Raw genomic sequence first — 23177 nt, forward strand, 5'->3', positions numbered from 1 at the left:
AATTGTGTCTTTTCACATTTACAAGGAGGCTGGCTCGGAAAGGATGACATCTCTGTCTGTCCTTAGACGCTGATGTCTGGGTCTTGTTGTTGTTTAAAGTAATACCATTCTGGTATTTTAAAGTTTTACTGTGTATGCGTTTTGTAAAAATATATATTTTTAAAAATGGTCAAAAAGACAAAATATATGAAAGGCTGGCTCAAGTGGAGGAAAGCATATTTAAGTACTCTCTCTAAAATCCCAATTTCAAGACTCTTTATTGCCACATTTATCCTTGCTCGACATCAAGCCCAGAAGACGCACGCACATGAATGCACGTGCACACACGCATGCACATATACGGAAAAGCTCGTCATACCTAAATGACATGTCCTTGAAGCTAGCCTGCTGATGCTGCAGATATTGTCAAGTCCTCTTATGAAGATCAGCAACAACATCCAATCTTTCTTGTTAATGTTGCCAAGCCATTTCCTTCATACTCTACGGAGTTTTGAAGCCCAATTCATTTGTTTTAAGCCATTCCGATCTCATTTACTAGGTCTATTTGATTATTTTTGCAGTGAGATGGCTATTTGGTGTCAATCCCCATTATCTTTGCAGTGAGATGGCTATTTGGTGTCAATCCCCATTATCTTTGCAGTGAGCTGTCATGTTGGTATCAAGTCAGACTAAATCAATTCAAATTGTATTTGTCACATGCACAGTGAAATGCTTACAAGCCCTTAACCAACAATGCAGTTTTAGTGTTAAGTAAAATATAGATAAATAAAAAACAACAGTAACACATAATTAAAGAGCAGCAGTAAAATAACAGTTGCGAGGCTATATACAGGGGGTACCGGTACAGAGTCAATGTTCGGGGACACTGGTTAGTCGACGTAATATGTACATGTAGGTAGAGTTAAAGTGACTATGCATAGATGATAAACAGAGAGTAGCAGCAGAGTGAAAGGGGGGGGACAATGCAAATAGTCTGGGTAACCATTTGATTAGCTGTTCAGGAGTCTAATGGCTTAGGGGTAGAAGCTGCTAAGAAGCCTCTTGGACATAGACTCCGGTACCGCTTGCCATGCGGTAGCGGTGAGAACAGTCTATGTCCTGGATGGCAGGAATCTTGGCCCAAGTGATATACTGTGCAGTACGCACTACCCGCTGTAGTGCCTTGCGATTGGAGGCCGAGCAGTTGACATACCAGGCAGTTATGCAACCGTTATGCTCTCGATGGTGCAGCTGTAGAACTTCTTGAGGATCTGAGGACCCATGCCAAATATTTTCAGTCTCCTGAGGGGGAATAGGCTTTGTTGTGCCCTCTTCACGACTGTCTTGGTGTGTTTGGACCATGATAGTTTGTTGGTGATTTGGACACCAGGGAAGTTGCAGCCCCATCGATGAGAATGGGGGCGAGGCATCCCGGGTGGTGCAGTGGTTAAGGGCGCTGTACTGCAGCGCCAGCTGTGCTGTGCCATCAGAGACTCTGGGTTCGCGCCCAGGCTCTGTCGTTGTGAAGTTGTGGCCTGGCCATGCAGTCATGAGTGAACAGGGAGTATGGGAGGGGACTGAGCACACACCGCTGTGGGGCCCCCGTGTTGAGGATCAGATTGGCAGATGTGTTGTTACCCACCCTTACCACCTGGGGGCGGCCTGTCAGGAAGTCCAGGATCCAGTTGCGGAAGGAGGTGTTTAGTCCCAGGATCCTTAGCTTAGTGATGAGCTTTAAGAGAACTATGAGCTGTAGTCAATGAATAGTTTTCTCACATAGGTGTTCCTTAAGTCCAGGTGGGAAAGGGCAGTGTGGAGTGCAGTAGAGTTTGCATCATCTGTGGATCTGTTGGTGCGGTATGCAAATTGGAGTGGGCCTAGGGTTTCTGGGACAATGGTGTTGATGTGAGCCATGACCAGCCTTTCAAAGCACTTCATGACTACATAAGTGAGTGCTACGGGTCGGTAGTCATTTAGGCAGGTTACCTTAGTGTTCTTGGGCACAGGGACTATGGTGGTCTGCTTGAAGCATGTTGGTATTACAGACTCAGTCAGGTACAGGTTGAAAAAGTCAGTGAAGACACTTGCCAGTTGGTCTTCACTATTACCTTTTCAGTAAATGGCATTGACATGCCTCAGAAACCTAGATAATGCACCTCTCCAAACTGATTGTTAATTTAATAATTTCCTGCTTGTTTCTACCATCCATAGGCCTAATGTATGCTAGGTAGGTTACCTCAACATGCGGGATGCAAATGTGAAAACGGTGGAGGTAGATTCTAGAGACGGTCAGTCCACTGTCTGTTGGGGTGCTCGGATGGAACGCATCACGAGAGCTCGGCCTCGCTTTTTTAAACGCCTGTCTTATCCCCTTCAAGTGGAGAATTATGGGCTGTCCTACCACCCCTACCCCCACTCCCTCCAAACCTCTCCCCTTTCTCATCCAAACGTTGTTACTTTCCCCGGTCGCCAAGGCAACGGCTGCTCAGCTGAGAAATGGGAGCGGTGCGTCGGTAGTGGCTGTAGCGACGGCGGAGGGAGCGGAGGCATCGGCTGGCCCGTCATTAGGTATCTACACAGGCGCTGACAGCAGAGATAATGGCCAATAACCCTGTATTATGTTGGGGAGTAAATGAAAAGTCTCCCGGGACCCAGGGCCTGTCATGCTTCTTCAGTTCCGGGAGTTATGCCTACACCGCCGCCCCAGACAGAAGGCACCAGGCGCGGGGAGATTCACCGTGCCGTGCCGCACCCCCCCACTCCCTCCATCCCTCTCTCTCTCTCTCTCTCATGGATGAACTAGCTAGGACTCTGAGCCTATGGGTAAAGGGTCTGGTTGATAATCAGGAATGTGAGGAAACCATTTCAGTTTGTGGATATTGTTATTCTTTTGACAAAAGAAGATTGATATTGGGAGAGTGAGATAAAGGCACTGATTCATAGTTGCCATTCATTTGTTGTCAAACCTATGAAATATAGGCCTATCGGTTAATGGCCTTAAAGACTCTGAAATAGGATGAATCGAATTTCAAACAACAAAGTGAATGTATTTGTTCTAACACACTGTAGTACCCAAATCTACACTGTCGAATGTGTGAAATGCATTTTACATTCATTGCTCAGTCTAGACTGAAGAAATTATGTTTTTGATAGTACGTGTTCAATGTCCTATTGTGTGGCTGTCCGACTCATCCTACCAGGGATTACTGTATGTGGTATTGTTTAGTATGTGATTTCTCTATGTGCTATTAGCATGCACTTGTACGGGTGTCATAGTCAATTACACAGCATTGCTGTTCGTCATGTTATCAGGGATAGACTGTACTAAGCTCATCTCCCTGTACCCCGATGCGTCTCTCTAAGGGTGATATTAAACGATATTAAACGTGTCTGAAGTGGGTTATGATAGCTCTGGCAATAGCTATTCTCTTTGCTACCTGCACACTCGATGGATGCAGTCAAAATGGCGACAGATAATTCCCCACACCCCTTTCAACGAGGACATGTGCTCCTTCCCTCCTCCTCCCCTCCACTCGTCATTCTCTTCATCGTCCTTCTTTCCTCCCTCACTCCATTCCGCGGAGCCGCTTGGTTCCGACAACGGGACGCTCCATTGGTCAAGCCCGGTAACAAATGAATATCCGTCTGAGCGCCTGAAATTACTGATGGTTATCTCTCTTTCGCCTCATTGGACAATTCTGCTATCATCCATCTTGGCTTGCTCTCATCCTTCTCTCAAAACCCTTCTCTCCTCTCCTCTCATCCTCTCTTCCCTCTATCTGCTAAAATGACAGTCATTATTTTCGCTGTGTCTGAGAAATGGATGAGAAGGAGGAGAGGCCCATCCCCCTGTTTTTGCTCTTCTTTGATGCTGTGTCTTGTTTCTTTTCTCTCTCTCTTCTCTCTATTTTCGTGGCGATTATATGGCCTTTGCCTCTCCACATTAGAGGAAATGACTGTAGAGCAGGGTGGCCCTCTCCTCTCACACAGACAGACATGTCACAATACCACCTCAGCTTCAGAGAGAGAGAGAGAGAGAGAGAGAGAGAGAGAGAGAGAGAGAGAGAGAGAGAGAGAGAAAAAGAAAGAGAGTGACTAAAAGAGAGAGAAAAAGAAAGAGAGGGACTAAAAGAGAGAGAGAGAGAGAGAAAGAGACTAAAGGAGGGAGAGAGAGAGAGATTCCTTCTGTAATATTTCCTGCAGTATTATGATTGGGGGGGGGCAAATAATTTGTACATTAGGCTAAAATGCACAAAATTCTGTAGGCCTATGTATTGGCATATATTGAAAATAGCGCATTTCTCTTGCTCTCTGAGTGCTGAGGCCCGAAAACTCTTTTATCAAATGCAAATGATTTGCTACTAGTCGGGCTAGATATGTCCTTCGCCTCAATTTTGTAATTGGTATAATTGCAGTAACATCTAGCCATGATTGTTCCCACCTGAGCTCTGGTGAAAGGTGATCATGTTTTAATATGGAGCTCATTCTACCATGTAATCACTCCTTTGTGTGGGATATAATCTCCTCCCACAAGCAAAAGAAGCATCTGCACCCCAGAATACATGTTGTGTGTCATGTTCTGAGCTAGTTCATGTAAAATCATTTATATGTGGGCAATTTAACCTTTTTTTGTTTTTCTGGTATTCATTTATAAATACTTTTTTGGGACATGCAGTGTGACTGTATTACTGTAAAATAAGGCAATGAGCTGGGCCTCAAATAGAGAGGTGGGTATATGGAAGTTAAAACTAGCATTTGAATGATTAGTCCTTGCATCTACAGAGGTTACAGTTCCCCAGCCCCATCCCTCAGCTTTTTACCAAAACAGGGGCAGAGAGAATACTTTGTTATTGTTTCTACTGCTGATTGCCACTTTAATCTAATTTGTTCAATATAATTATGACAGTTCAGTGCATTTAATGCTTCAGGTTTTGTATATTTCCCTTTTCAAATAAATCATAAATAAATTCCAAAAGGTGTTAGTGTTTGCATTCAAGGTCAGGATTTTATATAAGGGTATTAGCATACAGCATTAAATTCACTTGAAACGGCCATCGAGAGTGCAAATTATACCGTGACATTCGGGGGTCAATTTTCTTTCGACAGGACCTACAATGTGTGCATGCGTCTGCATGAATTGCTTTTATTGGCTTTAAGACATATCATTTAACATTTTAATGTGTCTTGCACACAACCAGTCATGATGTTTTCATCTGATTATCAAATAAATCACTTCAAAAAGTAGGCTAAGTAGGTCACCTGTGCACTTTCGTCTGCTTCAAAATAAATCCAGCACTGTGCACCTGTGCTGTTTGAATGGAAAGGGACGTCAATTACAAACACCATTTGTGTGATAACATTAAGCCTACAAAGTGGCGTGTATTCATGAATGTCAAGGGAAGCTAGACAATACGAAATGATTTTGTCATTCGTGTGTATCTGTGAGGTTACTATGAATTACACTGAATTATTTACAAGGCTTAATATTTGATTGGTTACATTGAATCATTTAGTGTATGACTAAAAAAAAAATGATGGCAATCATCCGTTTTTATCACCACTAAGAAACTGCTGGCCATTGGCTGCTAACAGCTGAGAACTGCTAGCTAACTGACAAACACAAAAACAGTCAACAACTTCAAGAGTACAGACCCCTAGAAAATAATCTGAGCGCCCTCTATTGGTGAAAGTCAGAACTGCCAAAAATGCACAGTCAAAGAGGAGAATAATGATTCTGTCAGGAAAAGTAAAAACTAAAGAAATTGAGGCATACTAAGACAAGAGAAACGTGAAACAGTGTGTAAATAATAACACATTAGTGCAGGAAATTAAGAAATGTATTCAAATGCTGGAATTAAACAATTAACTATGCAAATTAGCAAAAACTGTGTGCATTAAGGAAATGGACGCCTAGCTCAAATAGAACCATGTCTCTAATAAGCGCCTGTTGTGTTCAGTGATTTAAGCAAATAAATGCCTGGCTGTTCATTTCAGTTTTACGGTATTTCACTAGAGGAAGCATCCGTGCCAGGCAAACAACGCCCTTCTGTCGTGGTATCTAAGTCCATGTATCTGATGCTGTCTGGCCAAAAATAATATGACATGATATATTGTTTCTGGCCAGACAGCATCAGATACATGGACTACACAGACCGATGGGGCGCTGTTTCATTCGCTCGGATTCTTTCTCCAGTGAGATTGAGTCTTTCTGTCGGTGTGCGTCTTGGTCAAAACGATCTACATATTCAGAGGCGACCTATCTGGGGTGGCCGATCAGATTTCAGGGGTGGCCGTAGTCACCCTCTCTCTCTCTCTCTCTCTCTCTCTCTCTGTGCACCTCAGCCCTAACGTTACCTGTAATTGAAAAGATGAGAGAATTCATGAAATATAGCTAATGCCAGAGATCAAAAAGAGCTATCAAATTCAAATTAGCTGGGTATGAAATTGCTTCCAGTGGATGGCGGGAGAGACGGCTTTAAACAGTCACCCGCAGCTTCCACAAAATGGAATAACAATTTTCAGAGGGCGGGATGGAGTGAGAGGGCCGTAAATGGATAATCCACATCCTCGTTGTTTCTTCGAGAGGCTGTACTCTTCCCCAGATTGTCATGTCTTCTTGTCTTTTTGCAACAAAGTGGCCCATACTGACGTAGTGGAGCTTAATGTGGATGGAGGAAAGAAAGACACCATTTTGAGTTTGAATGCATCAGAAGGCTTTTCCCGTAGTACTTCTGCATGTTGTGGTAGCGTGGGCGAACGCCCTGATTTGATACACCACTGGTAGGGAGGGAGTCGAGAATTGGCATTACACATGATTATAGAGGGAAATATCTCAATCAGCTTCTCTCTTTCCTCTTTTTTTCTCTCCCTCTCTCATCCTCCCCTTTTTCTTCCCCCGCTCTCTCTCTCTCTCATCCTCCCCCTTTTTCTTCCCCCCGCCTCTCTCTCTCTCTCTCTCATTCCATCTTTCCCTCTGGTCCTCTCTATCCCGCATGTTACGTCATTTATTTTCAGCCCTCTGTGAATAACACTTTTATTCTGATTAACAATACCGAGCTCGTATGAATCATTCCCCCATTTGCTAAGCAATCTGTTTCCACGTAAGGTGTCCTTGTCAGGTGAGGCAGAGAGTGTGTGTGTGAGAGAGAGAGAGAAAGTGGAGTGTTGTAATGTTGTAGTGGGTTTGTTCTGTTGAATATGAATGGACCTGCCTGGGCCCGGTCCTAGGCTTGTTGCTTGTCTCCGTCTCTGTGTGTCACTCTGTGTTGAATAAGGCCGACAGATGGTCAACCTTGGAATTCCTCGACGCTTTCGCCTGGTCTCAGGCCAGATCCACCCTGCTGATAACGCCTCCGACAAAATGTGTGGGGTGTGTGTTTCTGTGCAAGTGCATGTGTGTTGCATTTTGTGTGGTGTGGGTGTATTTTATAATACTACGTTTGTGTGCTCGCGCCAACATTATCTCACGATTCCCCACCACACTGTTTTGATACACAGGTCCTGCGTTTGTTATTAAAAAAAATAAAACTCCATTCACAACACACGTACAGCTCCTGTGTCTTTTTATCTAACCTTTTCGAATTACGGTAATTCAACTGCACATCTGGCTCAAACGAAGACCCTGTGAATTTTTGTTTCGATTTTTGTTTCTGAATGAAATGAGCTATGCTCCTGTTGAATTAAGCATGGCTCATTGTCAATGAAATATGCTCCTCTTAATGAACAATCTGGAGGTTTCCTGGAGAGAAAAGGCTTTTAGGACTAATCTATACAGGTGGAGAGGAAAGGAGAGAATAGGAGGCATTTTCGAGCTTCCTGTCCAAATCATCCCAAAGTATCAACAAAAGAAAATGCTTCTAACTCAATGAAGTTACTTATAGATGGTTTGGAGATGAAGCACCAACATCCTAATATATGGATAACATTGACTTGCATTGGATTGTGCCACAAAAGTCTGAATTTTAAACAGTGACCAGGGAAATAAAACCTAAGCAGGGAAACCATTCATTTTGTAATTTGGGTGAACTATCCCTTTAAAACTGTACTTACAGTTGAAGGAAACAACAACATTTTATTGAACCATTATTTTTCCAAAACCTTTCTTGGAATTCAAATGCGAAAGATATAAAGAGCAAAATAACACACACACACACACACACACACACACACACACACACACACACACACACACACACACACACACACACACACACACACACACACACACACACACACACACACACACACACAGTACTAGTCATCATCGGAGAGGTTCTTTTAAATTGTCTGATTTTACCACCCTCACGATCCCTGAACTATCGTTATAGATAAAATACTCATAGTGAACAGTAAAACTCTGTTAGAACCGGTGGGCTGTTGATGGAATGAACACACACACACACACACACACACACGTCCGCAATGAGGCCACTTATGGTCAGTGAAGTCTCTTGATGTGTTGTGTTATACAGTATGAGGGAGAACAGAGAGAAATTGTGTAACCTATACCTTCATGTGAGGGTGTGTGTGTGTGTGTGTGTGTGTGTGTGTGTGTGTGTGTGTGTGTATGTGTGTGTGTGTGTCAATTATGCTAATGCAGGGAGAAATGATCCCCTGTGTTTTCTGCTGTTCTCACAGGGAACCCCAGGTTAATTTCACACAAGCTGTCCACCTGGTATTACAGAGAGGCAAGGAAATTAAGGGAGGGAGGCTGTGAGAGAAGGAAAGAGATCACGGGAGAGTGAAAAGGTGGAGGGGAAGATTTTATTTATCCAGGTTAGTCTCATTGAGATACAATCTCTTTTTCACAAGAGACCTTGATGAAGGAAGGGGAGGAAGGCAGGGAACAGGAAAATGAAGTGGAAAAGGGAGATGTGATGGGAGAAGGAGGTAAGGGGAATAGGGAGGGAAAGGTAGAGAGGCAGAGAAAGGTATAAAATGACGTGGAGGGAGAGCCAATGGTGCTTGCTAAAACGTGCAGAGGGGAGGAGCGAGTCACTGGAGCGGAACGAGAAATGCAGCAGGGCCCTAGACTCAAGAATGTGCACAGAGAGAGGGAGCGAGAGCAGGGGGATAGAAAGGAAGAAGAAGAGTGTCATTGGAGAGAGATGCTGATATAGGATATTACTCGCTGATGCTCCTCAGTACATTAAATCAAACCCTCTCCCTAGCCATGAGTTCACCAGCAAGATAGAGGAAGATAGATACAGAACAGCACAAAGTGATGCTCTAAACTCTGATTTATAGCTACTGCTCTGACCAAAGAGCCTTAATCCAGGGAAATATTCAGCGAATTTGTCATAAATCATTTTGTGTCTAGATTATTTATGGGCAATGACTTATTCATCACAGATTCACTTTTTTGAACTAAAACCATTACTACGGTGTCACTGAAGCCAGTCATTTCATTAATGTTTTATTTAAAACAATCCATATGATTAATTAATCAGGGCTATTGTAGTCATTTATCACAGTCTGTGGTGGGCTGTCATTTTAGTCAGTCAGTAGACCCTTCTAGATACACTCGCAAGGTTTTACGCGACTTTCTTTAATCCAGTGAGGCAGAAATCCCGTGTTTGAGGGTCAAGAGTCGACCTGTCTGGTTTGAGGCGACAGACAGACGGACGGGTTTTTAGTTCCATCAGCTGTTTTAGACTTGGGAATCCATCCCAGAGAACTCCCTGATCAACAAGTTCAATCAATCAGGGTTGAAGTTAAAGCAAAGTTAAGTTGGAGCTGAGCCTTTTTTTCAAAATGCAACTTGCATCTAGGAGACATTTTTGAGAAGCCTTACCCAACCGGGTGGCGGTGCAGTTCTCACACCCTAAAACAGACAAGATATAGTGGAGCCATAACTTCTTTCTTCTGCCGTTCTTCTTCTCAGACACTTTTTCCGTATGACCCCTGCCAGGTCTCATCCAGTCTCATCCATCCCCCTTAGAGTTATATAGGAAAGGCTTATGGAGACTGTAAAAATCATTACTGCACCATAAAGCACCCTCCACTCCATACATATGAGTTATTAAGATATTCTTGGCCTATTCCTTAATTCCATATTTCAGTACAATCGTTATAGCTATTAAAAAGCCAGGGGACCTCTAGCCCGATCTCTATCTTGCTGGTGCATTTTGGCTTTAGTCCGTCCTTCCTGTGTAGCCTCCTGGTCTTGCGCCATCTTGGAATGTTAAATGGCCCCCTAGCTCACAAACTACACGTGTGTTTGTGTCTACGGTGCCTTCGGAAAGTATTCAGACCCCTTGACTAAAATTTATTCAATTGTTATTTTCCCTCAATCTACACACACTACCCCATAATGACAAAGCAAAAACAGGTTTTTAGACAGACCCTTTACTTAGTAGTTTGTTGAAGCACCTTTGGCATCGATTATAGCCTCGAGTCTTCTTGGGTAGGAGGACGCTAAAAGCTTGGCACACCTGTATTTGGAGTTTCTCCCATTCTTCACTTCAGATCCTCTCAAGCTCTGTCAGGTTGGATAGGGAGTGTTGCTGCACAGTTATTTTCAGGTCTCTCCAGAGATGTTAGATTGGGTTCAAGTCCGGACTGTGGCTGGGACACTCAAGGCCATTCATAGACTTGTCCTGAAACCACTCCTGCATTGTCTTGGCTGTGTGCTTAGTGTTGTTCTGTTGGAAGGTGAACTTTCACCCGAGTCTGAGGTCCTCAGCACTCTGGAGCAAGTTTTAACCAAGGATCTCTCTGTACTTTGCTCCGTTCATCTTTTCCTGGAACCTGACTCATCTCACAGTCCCTGTCACTGAAAACATCCCCACAGCATGATGCTGCCACCACCATGCTTCACCGTAGGGATGGTGCCAGGTTTCCTCCAGACATGTCGCTTGGCATTCAAGCCAAAGAGTTCAATCTTGGTTTCATCAGACCAGAGAATCTTGTTTCTCATGGTCTGATAGTCTAGGTGCTTTTTGGCAAACTCCAAGCGGGCTGTCGTGTGCCTTTTACTGAGGAGTGGCTTCCGTCTGGCCAGTCTACCATAAAGGCCTAATTGGTGGAGTGCTGCAGTGATGGTTGTCCTTCTGAAAAGGTTCTCCCATCTCCACAGAGTGAACTCTGTCGGAGTGACCATTGGGTTCTTGGTCACCTCCAAGACCAAGAAGTTTGGCTGGGCAACCAGCTCTATGAAGAGTCTTGGTGGTTCCAAACTTCTTCCATGTAAGAATGATAGAGGTTATTGTGTTGTTGGGGACCTTCAATGCTGCAGAAATGTTTTGGTACCCTTCCCCAGATCTGTGCCTCGACATAATCCTGTCTCGGAACTCTACGGACAATTCCTTTGACCTCATGGTTTGGTTTTTGACATGCAGTGTGAACTGTGTGGGCTTTTATAGACAGGTGTGTGCCTTTCCAGATCATGTCCAATCAATTCCATTTACCACAGGTGGACTCCAAACAAGTTGTAGAAACATCTCAAGGATGATCAATGGAAGCAGGATGCACCTGAGCTCAATTTCGAGTCTCATAGCAAAAGGTCTGAATACTTATGTAAATAAGGTATTTCTATTTCTGTTTCTGTTTTTTATTGTTTGAGTGCTTTCCGAAGGAACTGCATGTTGATTGGATATGAACTGAAACGTTAAATTACAATATTGGTCCAAAGCTAGCTTGGATAGTTGATACTTAATAGTTTTATCCATACCTCTTCATTTTTACCATTGTGTTGTCTGTCTGTCTGTCTGTCTGTCTGTCTGTCTGTCTGTCTGTCTGTCTGTCTGTCTGTCTGTCTGTCTGTCTGTCTGTCTGTCTGTCTGTCTGTCTGTCTGTCTGTCTGTCTGTCTGTCTGTCTGTCTGTCTGTCTGTCTGTCTGTCTGTCTGTCTGTCTAACCCATGTCTGTCTGTCTGCCTGTCTGCCTGCCTGCCTTTTAGCTCCTATTGGCAAAGCTCTGTGGTCCCCCTGGCTTCCCTATGGTTTCACATTACCCATGCACACAGACAAAGCTTGTTTAGCCAGCAGTGGGCCATGGAGAGGTGGATGGGAGACAGGGAGAGATGGAGGATGGTGGTGGGGTGCCTGGGGGGGCGGTGTTTGAGTTAGAGAGAGGGTTCACTTCATTCCACTAAGCCTGGGGGAGAAGAACAGAAACTCTGAAAGTTAAACTAAACTTTCTTTGAACTGAGCGGAAGTCATCTGAGCTGTGGTGGGTTTTTTCTATTACAGACTGACTAATATATCTTTGTCCTTCCTCTCTCATACAGCTAACATGAGATGATACGGCCTCTCGTTATATATGCACTCTCGTTAAAACAAGCTTATATTCGTTCCCCATTAACCTCCCTCTTCCAACCAAATCAAAGTGTGTTCCCTAGTCCGAATAAATTCTGCAATGTATTCCCTAAACTAGTATGTATCTCTACAGTACAGCACACCTCCCTCCCTCACATAACCCCAGACTATGTTCCAACTCGCCTCCCTCTCTCACATAACCCCAGACTATGTTCCAACTCGCCTCCCTCCCTCACATAACCCCAGACTATGTTTCAACTCACCTCCCTCTCTCACATAACCCCAGACTATGTTCCAACTCGCCTCCCTCCCTCACATAACCCCAGACTATGTTTCAACTCACCTCCCTCTCTCACATAACCCCAGACTATGTTTCAACTCGCCTCCCTCCCTCACATAACCCCAGACTATGTTTCAACTCACCTCCCTCTCTCACATAACCCCAGACTATGTTCCAACTCACCTCCCTCCCTCACATAACCCCAGACTATGTTCCAACTCACCTCCCTCCCTCACATAACCACAGACTATGTTCCAACTCAACTCCCTCACTTACATAACCCCAGACTATCTCAACTCACCTCCCTCCCTTACATAACCCCAGACTATGTTCCAACTCACCTCCCTCCCTCACATAACCCCAGACTATGTTCCAACTCAACTCCCTCACTTACATAACCCCAGACTATGTTCCAACTCACCTCCCTCCCTCACATAACCACAGACTATGTTCCAACTCAACTCCCTCACTTACATAACCCCAGACTATCTCAACTCACCTCCCTCCCTTACATAACCCCAGACTATGTTCCAACTCACCTCCCTCCCTCACATAACCCCAGACTATGTTCCAACTCAACTCCCTCCCTCACATAACCCCAGACTATGTTTCAACTCACCTCCCTCCCTCACATAACCCCAGACTATGTTTCAACTCACCTCCCTCCCTCACATAACCACAGACTATGTTCCAACTCAACTCCCTCCCTCACATAACCCCAGACTATGTTCCAACTCAACTCCCCTTACATAACCCCAGACTATGTTTCAATGCCTCCCTCCCTCACATAACCCCAGACTATGTTTCAACTCACCTCCCTCCCTCACATAACCACAGACTATGTTCCAACTCAACTCCCTCCCTCACATAACCCCAGACTATGTTCCAACTCAACTCCCTCACTTACATAACCCCAGACTATGTTCCAACTCACCTCCCTCCCTCACATAACCACAGACTATGTTCCAACTCAACTCCCTCACTTACATAACCCCAGACTATCTCAACTCACCTCCCTCCCTCACATAACCCCAGACTATGTTCCAACTCACCTCCCTCCCTCACATAACCCCAGACTATGTTCCAACTCACCTCCCTCCCTCACATAACCACAGACTATGTTCCAACTCAACTCCCTCCCTCACATAACCACAGACTATGTTCCAACTCACCTCCCTCCCTCACATAACCCCAGACTATGTTTCAACTCACCTCCCTCCCTCACATAACCCCAGACTATGTTCCAACTCACCTCCCTCCCTCACATAACCCCAGACTATGTTCCAACTCACCTCCCTCCCTCACATAACCACAGACTATGTTCCAACTCAACTCCCTCACTTACATAACCCCAGACTATCTCAACTCACCTCCCTCCCTCACATAACCCCAGACTATGTTCCAACTCACCTCCCTCCCTCACATAACCACAGACTATGTTCCAACTCACCTCCCTCCCTCACATAACCCCAGACTATCTCAACTCAACTCCCTCACTTACATAACCCCAGACTGTGTCTCACATAAGCCCAGACTTTATCTCCCTCAGTGTGTATTACCCAAGCTGGTATCCCTGTCTTTCTGTCCCTTCCCTACCTCTCAGTAGTGGAGACAGCCTCTTAGCTTCGGGTGGTTCCCCCCTGCTCTGCTCATTAAGTATTGAGCAGTATGGAGGTAATGGATGAGCTCTAACATCTGGTCTGGCCCAGTCTTTAGTTAAAACAATACCTGCGTTAATGAATCATTGATCACAGGAACCTATCAGGAGAGGCGTTATAGGAGGTGCGGTGGTATCTGTGATGTCAGGTTGCCTGGCCGACCTGGAGATCAGATGGGCGGGGGGTTGTGGGTAGTGTTTGCTTGGCTAATCAGTTTGTGATTGGTTAAGTCAGGTGGACCATTGATATAATAGTTTTGAACCAACTTGTGCAAGTGTATGTTTCTACATTATTTGAATGCAAGTGACAACGTCCCTTTTTCTCCAGACTAGCGTGTTGCTGCACCCATCACAAGATACTGGATGTAGCCTCGAGGAGAGTACATTTTAATAATGGATGTTGTTTATTGTTTGGTGCCAAATCGGTGTGCCAAAGTGCCATGTCTAACACAATGGTGTATTTACTCTGTGAATTAAGATAAGTACTGGAAGAGTTTGCTGCCGCGTAACAGCTGGAGGAATGCCACTGTAACTCAATGATGTAGTGGTTTTCTCTTGTCAACATCCCTGCTTCAACATTCATAGAAGGCCATACGGTTAGAGCGTCCAATGTGCACATCAGACGTCTGGTAAATACATTTATCAAATACTTTTGGAGACTCGAGTTGCATTTGTTTTAGTTTGCCTAGTACACTAGAACCAGTGGACAGTCCTCAAACTTCAAGCTTAACCCAGCACGGTATAGTTGAACCAGGTCCAATTAATACAGCAACGTGTGCTTAAGGTAAATGTGAAGGTTCACTCTGGCTCAACCTGATAGTTAACCTATGGTGAGGTCAAAGGACTCTCTCCTGGACCTGCCCTAAGCAGCTCTGGATCTGAGCTATGCCTTCATATTACCAGACCTCACACACAATGCATAGGTGAGAGTGCCATTTTCCACTGTGGAATGGATTCCTTTTGAGGGAATGAGGCCTGAAGACGCTGTAGCCGCTGTATTCAGAGGATGAAAGACGGAAGCCATTTTGTGTCGACCGGGGCCTTATTGAGTATGCAGAGCACATGTTGTAGCCCAGAGCCGGAGACAGCAAGCACGGGCTGGCTCTGATAAATTCCGCCTGGCCTTGGCTAAACCCACACACTCCCCAGCTTCACTTCACTTAGCAGACAGAGAGCTAATTGAAGATGATCTCACAGATAAGTGCCCGACTGCACTCCCCCCCCCCTTCCCTTCTCTTCCCTCCTCCCTACCCTATTTCTTTCATTCTCGCTAGCCTTTCACTCTCTCTCTCTTTTCTTTTGTTTTATTCCTTCTCGCTCTGTCCTCTGTCTTTATCGCCGCGTTTCACTCCCTTCACTCTCTCCTGTCCTGTCTCTCTTTCCTTTTGTCTCAATCTCTCTCTGTCCTCTGTCTTTCCCTCTCGCTTTCTTTTTTTTTTCTCTCAGCTGCAAAGGCAGTGATGCCTTCTCTCCTCTAGTCTCTCTCTTTCTCTCTCACACACACATTCTCACATTCTTTCTCTCTCTCTCTCTCTCTCTCTCTCTCTCTCTCTCTCTCTTGCTCGCTCTCACTCTCGCTCCTCTCGCTCCTTTTCTCTCTCCTACCTTTTATCGAATTTAAAGCATAACAGGCCTGCCATTTCATAAGAAATACCAATTCAAGTGGTGAGATTAGGCTTCTGATGATGTTTGACAATAGCTGTGCATGACACTCTCCAATTATATTTGATGGTCACACTGCCCTGAGACCCAGTCTATCCCATATCTCCTCAGTGTTATTGGTGTCTGTAATGGTCCTTTTTCATGTACCTTCCTAAGTGTGTGCTGGTGGTGCTTTTACTGTGTCTTGAGTACATCGTTAAATGTCCTAGGTATCTGGAGAGTCTTCGTTCAAATAATAATACTCTCGGTTCTCAGTTGTGCGTTCTATATTAGGTTCTAACCTCTCTTTCCTTTTTCTCTTTGGTTTCTATTTATCATTGGGTTCTAAACACCTGTTCTCCACTGTCTGTTCTCCATTGCAGCACGGGAGGAGAACGTGGCCACGTTCCGCGGCTCCGAGTACTTCTGCTACGACCTGTCCCAGAACCCCATCCAGAGCAGCAGCGACGAGATCACGCTCTCCTTCAAGACGTGGCAGCGCAACGGCCTGATCCTCCACACGGGGAAGTCGGCCGACTACGTCAACCTGGCCCTGAAGGACGGGGCGGTGAGCCTGGTCATCAACCTGGGGTCAGGGGCCTTCGAGGCCATCGTGGAGCCCGTCAACGGGAAGTTCAACGACAACACCTGGCACGACGTCAAGGTCACGCGCAACCTGAGACAGGTAATAGTGGCTAGGGAGGGTGAGAGCGGACAGCACTGTGGTGCTGACACATAACGTGTGCAAACATGCAGATATATTCAGGACATTCAGGTCAACTGATACTGTAGGATAGGTAGAAGACCCATATATTTTGTTCGTCTTAAATAGATTCAACAGTTCCCAAATGTTTTTTTTATGCGTTATACATTCTCCTGTTCTTGTAGTTTTTTTGGTCCGTTTCATAAATGAGAAGATGAGTCATAAATGAGAATTCACAAGAATTTTTACAGTTGTTTTTAATTTAGTTTTTTTCAAGACTGTCTCTATTTTTAATCCCATTGACTTACTATTTCCTAAAGACGTGGTTTATTTCATGCCTACTTTTACCTACTTTCCCCTATTCATTTTCTCCATATTTTCTGAATTCCAAGAACACCAATTTCCGGTCTGATTTTCTTTGGGTCCACTGTTTCTTCGTTCCACCCCTACAATCCTCTCTCTCTCCCCTCTCCCTCCTTCACGTCTTATTGTGTGTGCTGGCAGGGAGAAGCTTCAGCCAACCACGACGACTCCTGTTTACCCCAGACTGATCTCTGTTTAGCTGTAAAATCGCCCACAAACCCACAATACAAAATATTCTAATAGTCCAGGTCCTGTTCCCTTCCACATCCTCAGTGAGAGTTGATGGAGGGAGGGTTCTGGCTCTAGGCAAGGGGGCAAAAGATAGACTAGGATTTAAACTATGTAAGGAATTGTGGTAATGGTTTTCCTTCAGTTCTAATAATATATTACAAATTATATTTATATTTTTTGTCAAATACAATAATGCCAAATGTTGTCTCTGACATTTCATTGGAAACGTTTTCATATTGCTACTTTAGTAGTGTTTTTAATCTGATCTCTACTCAGTTTAGGAGAAAGCTCAAAGCTGAAATGGATGCTTTGTGAAGGTGCTGTATGAAGTCTAGCTAGTTACATTCCATACAGCTAATTACGCAATCTGGGAAGGGTGTTTCTTTTAAAGGAGCATTTTCTCATGGGAAAGTCGAGCAGCTCTTTGGAATCTAAACCAGGTTGATATTCTATGTAAGTATGTATGTTATGTCATCACTTCATCAAGGTCAACTCAAGGTTCATCCCTCTACCTATGGAATACTCTGGATTTCAAATTGAGCTCGATGCCATACAATATTTCCCTTTTTCTCTTATACCCACTTTATCTCTCGATTTATTTTTTCTTAATTATTTCTCTCTTTCTCTCTGTCTCTCTCAATCACCCTCTCTCTCTCTCTCTCTCTCTCTCTCTCTTTTCCCCGAGAACAAGCTTTTGTAGAAAATCAGAACTAACCACTCATGGAATGAGTCATTGTCCTACTAACTGTTGCCTAACCAGCTATTGTACTAACAACACCTTAACTCTTCATCATTGTTTATTAATTTTTTATATTTTTTATTTTTTATTAACAACCCCTCTGTTCACTATTTAATTTCCTTTCTTCCCCCTTTTCCTCAAAGCAATCAGGCATTGGACACGCTATGGTAAACAAACTCCATTGTCTGGTAGATATCATTCCAATTTTCCTTTTTTTGGGGTTTGCCGTGTGCTCCTTCCTTCCTTCCCCTCTTCCTTTTTCTTTGACTCTTCATTCTAGACACCATTGTCAAAAAAAATGTGGAAATGGGGTTGGTATTTCTTGGCTTTCTTTATATTGGATTCTCTCCCTCCATCGTTCATGATTTGATTCTATCGTTCATCTTTCTTTTTCTCACACTAGCTTCTCTCCTCTTCTGCTTTCCTTTCTACAACTTCTTCCTCTCTATTCCAAAGCCCTCCAAATCAAGTCTTTCTTTAGGGCTTACTGTTTGACTAAAACCTCCTTTGCATTCCCTATGTTTTGGCCGATGACTGTCGACCAAACTGCCAGAAGCTTTCCACAACTACAACTACAAAAAAAGAGGAAAGAAAACCCAAAAGTTCACCAATGGGAGCTCTGACAGTTGTTTCCAGTACACAGTGGCGCATGGCATGCCTAAACTTCTCCATCCTTCCCTTCGATCTCACACTATCCTCATCCCTTGCTTTCCCAATAACCTGCCTAACTAACACTTAACTCACCTGCCATTCACGCTGTCGTTTGTGTGTGGTGAATGTTTATAGAAGTGGCGATTCTGATGCTACGCCTCCCTTGATAACCCCCCCCCTCATGGCTTTTGGTGTGGTCTGATTGTGTAGTGATTGGGCTTTGGCATGTTCCATCCAGCTGACTTAGAGGTTAGACCTTGCTTTGTGTTAGCACCCCATTCACTCAACTCATCTTGTTAATTAAGAAAATAACTAACTACAACATGGCTATGATACTCATGGCTCGTTCATATGTAGAATTAGCAGCACATCCCTTTTTTTGCATGCTTGTCAATGTCTCCACAATCCAGATATCAACTCAAACTAAAACGAGCACAATCAATTTATCCTTGGTGTTGTTGGCATCCTACTAACCCTTCAAGTCTAACCAAATGCCAAATCCCCAAAGAAACCTCATTTACTAACTTGCATCAAAGTTAAAGAAAATATGTCAGTGGGAATATTTTCTTTATCTGCCCTGGTTGAGCGTAAGAGTTGACGTACATGACAGAAACACAGATGAATCCAATGACATGGTCCAGGTTGTGGGACTGGGCCACACACTTGAAGTCATTACACTAGCGAGCATTACTAAGACACAATATCGAGACAAAAACCTAGTCCCTGTTAGAGCATAAACCTCTGCCTACACCCTGACCCCCGTACCCTCCTTTCTCCCCCAAAACCCAAGATGGTCATGAGTGGACTTTCTCCTTCCTGGTTCTTCCCGTTGTCTAGGTGACGATATCAGTTGACGGTATCCTGACGACCACGGGGTATACCCAGGAGGACTACACCATGCTGGGATCCGATGACTTCTTCTACGTGGGTGGAAGCCCCAGCACCGCCGACCTGCCTGGGTCTCCTGTCAGCAACAACTTCATGGGCTGCCTCAAAGAGGTGAGACTGCTGCAATATGTACATTTACATTCAAGTGGAACTTACAGGGTTTTAACAACTTTGCAGATATGAAACAAATATCAGTAGAAAAAAAATATAAAATTCCCAGTTTATGCTTCAAAACCAACTTTATAAGAGGTTTTAGAAATAGGTTTTATTTGACTCAAAATGGCATAACTTACATAAAGGCATTGTTGGCAGAATAGATGGATGCAGTTCAAAGCATGATTAATATACAGAGCATTCGGAAAGTATTTAGACCTCTTGATTTTTCCACATTTTGTTACGTTACAGCCTTATTCTAAAATGGATTAAATAAAAAATTGTCCTTATCAATCTACACACAATACCCCATAACGACTAAAGCAAAAACAGGTTTTTAGAAATGTTTCCAAATGTATTCAAATAAATACAGAAATACCTTATTTACATAAGTATTCAGACCCTTTGCTATGAGACTCGAAATTGAGCTCAGGTGCATCCTGTTTACATTGATCATCCTCGAGATGTTTTTTACAGCTTGATTGGAGTTCAGCTGTGGTAAATTCTATTGATTGGACATGATTTGGAAAGGCACACACCTGTCTACATAAGGTCCCACAGTTGACAGAGCATGTCCGAGCAAAAACCAAGCCATGAGGTTGAAGGAATTGTCCGTAGAACTCAGAGAAAGGATTGTGTCGAGGCACAGATCTGGGTACCAAAATATTTCTGCAGCATTGAAGGTCCCTAAGAAAACAGAGGCCATCATTCTTAAATGGAAGAAGTTTGGACCCACCTAGACTCTTCCTAGAATTGGCCGCCCGGCTAAACTGAGCAATCGAGGGAGAAGGGCTTTGGTCAGGGAGTTGACCAATAACCTGGTGTTCACTCTGACAGGGCTCCAGAATTGGTTAGCTAGCAAGAACTGTGAATTGCTTTGCTAGCTAGCTACCGATGCTGAACTTGAATGACTGTTATCCACAGTTAGCCTATCTGTTAGTTGTCAACCGTGCATGACTTGGGGAGGAGCTCACTGGAGCTGAGTACCGACACCTCAAATGTTCTACTGCTTGAGCTCCTGCATCTCTATAGAATATTAGCTCAAAAGTATTGTGGAGCTCCTGCACCTAAATATAAACAGTACCACCACCAAAAATGAGTACTGGCACCTATTTCAGTCCAAGTCAAGCACTGGTTGTCAATCAAATGTATTTGGCATCGATCAAATTGGCTGCCAGGAAGGCAAGTTCCAAAAACTGGCAAAAACCGGAAGGATGAGCAGGCTACTATTCCCCATTGTTTCAATGCAATTTTGACGGCCAACTAGCTTAAAAAGTTTGAGGGTTTATCTAATTTTCTCTAGTTAGATTTGAGCTTATTTCGCTCTGGCTAGCATTATTTGTTGATCTTGTTGTTGATGTGCATAGGCAAATGAGGGGGAGAGAGCCTAACTTTTTATGGTTGTTTGATCAATAGGACTGTGAAATTTCTAAATGTAAGAGGAGAAATCCATTCAGGTGTATTTTGGGGCTTTTGGCGAATGCGTTCTAAAGATCTAAAGTCGTGCTGTTGCTGCTGCCTGTAAACACACAGTCCAGTTCAAGGTGAATGATGGCAGGGCCCGTGTGGCAAATGGCTTATTTAGGCCTACTGTAGCTCTGATTGGCTATGGTGCACCGGTCTGCGTAAACTCTAGTCTTGGACAAGACAGATGTTTTATTTATTCAGAAATGACTGACTATACATCAATCCCAAACATGAAAATTGAAAATTACCATATCTAAGTGCTTGCTTGTCATAAAATGTAAAAAATGTATTTAAAAAAAAGTCTTCCCGGGTGTGTATTTGAACGATTTTCATTTCATGTTGCTAAAACGCTGTCAGTTCCACTTTAACATTTGTGTCATTTAGCAGACACTCTTATCCAGAGTGACTTTCATTTAGTGCATTCATCTTAAGATAGCTAGGTGAAACAACCACACATCACCACTGTCACATTTGCATTTTAGTCATTTAGTAGAAGTTCTTATCCAGAGCCACTTACAATCAGTGCAATATGTGAGTCTGTGCTTTACACCAGTGTTTCAAAAATGGCTGGTTAGGACCAAATGGTCCAGTGGGTTACTGTTCAAGCTTGGGTTGAACGTTTGGGAACCGCTATTACAGTACTGTGGGTTCGCTAAAATGTGTTGAATGTCATAGGTTACTTGTAAAGAGAGTTTCTTGCAATGTCTATTATGCTCTGTGGATCCTATGAAATCAGGACTAAATTCAATAAAGCCCATCTGGTTTTGAAGAAGGGAGAGATCAGAGCTTTCAGTATCTTCTGGGAGCCATCTGATCCAATTCACAGTGGTTATTCATTTTCACCCGACATCAAATTGTTGCAGGCGCATTTAATTTTGTTTTTCAATTGTTGGTAAGTCATTTGATTACGGCCGCGGACGTCAAGCAGTTGCCTGGATGCAGAGGCTCAGGTGAAGTGATGGGATGGGATTCGTTGACTATGCAGCTGGGTTTAAATCTAACAGGAGAGTAGGAAGGAAAGGGACAGTCTGAAAACGGGTCTGTTTGTTCCATTGGGTCTGTTCCTGCTCAGAGATGTTTTGATTAAGCCAATTTTTTTAACAGTGTCACAGTTTCCCTCTGAGCACACAAACACACACAGTTCCCTGGAGCTGGTGATGTCATCTTTTAGCGCTTGGCTGGAGACGGTTGCTGCAGTGTGGCAGTATGGTCCTGTATCTCTCTCTGGAGCTGTTCCCTACTGGTACACACACAAACACAAACATACATACACACAAAATACACACTTTCACCCCCTGCCCAAACACATGTTCCCACACCCCCTGCCACCTCCTCACCACCTCTCCATCAGAGCGTTATGTAGCCCAGGAGATCGGGGGAAATGTGTAGCAGCCATATAATCTCCCTTGCCCTACTTCCTGCTCTGTGTCATGCTGGGCAGGTCTGCCCATACTGACCCAATCACCACTGTATCACTGGGGCCACTAGCTCACCAACACCATGATGCACGCGTACATGTATGAACACGCATGTACTTACACAAATCTTCACACACCTTCACTGGTCCTAGGGAAGTCATTGTTCCCTCAATGTTGATCAAAATGCATTTAGTCCCTATTCCTTTCATTCCATTTCCTCTCAATACATGGGTCAACGACACACACACACACACACACACACACACACACACACACACACACACACACACACGCAAACATGGCGCGGGAGAGTATAGGTGGACACTTTATGGGCTCCTGCCCATAATGTTTCTGCCATCGTTTCCTATGACTGAAAAGAGTGTCTGGACATCAGAACAGCTATCACTAACCTCAATTTGGACGAGAACTTCTACTTCAATGAGTCGTAGGCAAAATACATGCTGATTAGCCCATATCTCCAACACTATAGAGGCCGGCGTGGGGAATACCTGACGAGACTATGCCGAAGAGTGGATAAATTACCCCTACACTCCGTTCTATTGGCAAGCGTGCAATCACTGGAGAATAAACCGGATGAGCTCCGTTCGAGACTATCCTGTCAATGTGATCTGAAGAACTGTAATACCCTATGTTTCTGAGTCGTGGCTGAACAAGGATTTGGTAAATATACAGTGCCTTCGCAAAGTATTCAGATCCCTTGACTTTTTCCACCTTTTGTTACGTTACAGCC

General features: G+C 44.0%; 1 protein-coding gene across 26 annotated transcripts in view; it reads left to right on the forward strand.

The window, feature by feature from the left end:
• The window catches only part of nrxn3a (neurexin 3a), a 442954-nt gene that overhangs the window by 84744 nt on the left and 335033 nt on the right, over positions 1–23177 (forward strand). For all 26 annotated transcript variants that reach the window (XR_002955173.2, XR_002955175.2, XR_002955174.2 and 23 more), the window contains 2 exons: positions 16197–16498; positions 19338–19499. Coding sequence is in view for 22 of the 26 variants with exons in the window: in XM_024436833.2 (XP_024292601.1) it covers positions 16197–16498; positions 19338–19499 (464 nt within the window). In the remaining 4 variants the exon portion in view is untranslated. The remainder of the gene's footprint in view (positions 1–16196; positions 16499–19337; positions 19500–23177) is intronic.

The sequence above is a fragment of the Oncorhynchus tshawytscha genome, linkage group LG11, assembly GCF_018296145.1.
Source record: "Oncorhynchus tshawytscha isolate Ot180627B linkage group LG11, Otsh_v2.0, whole genome shotgun sequence".
Taxonomy (NCBI): Eukaryota; Metazoa; Chordata; class Actinopteri; order Salmoniformes; family Salmonidae; genus Oncorhynchus; species Oncorhynchus tshawytscha.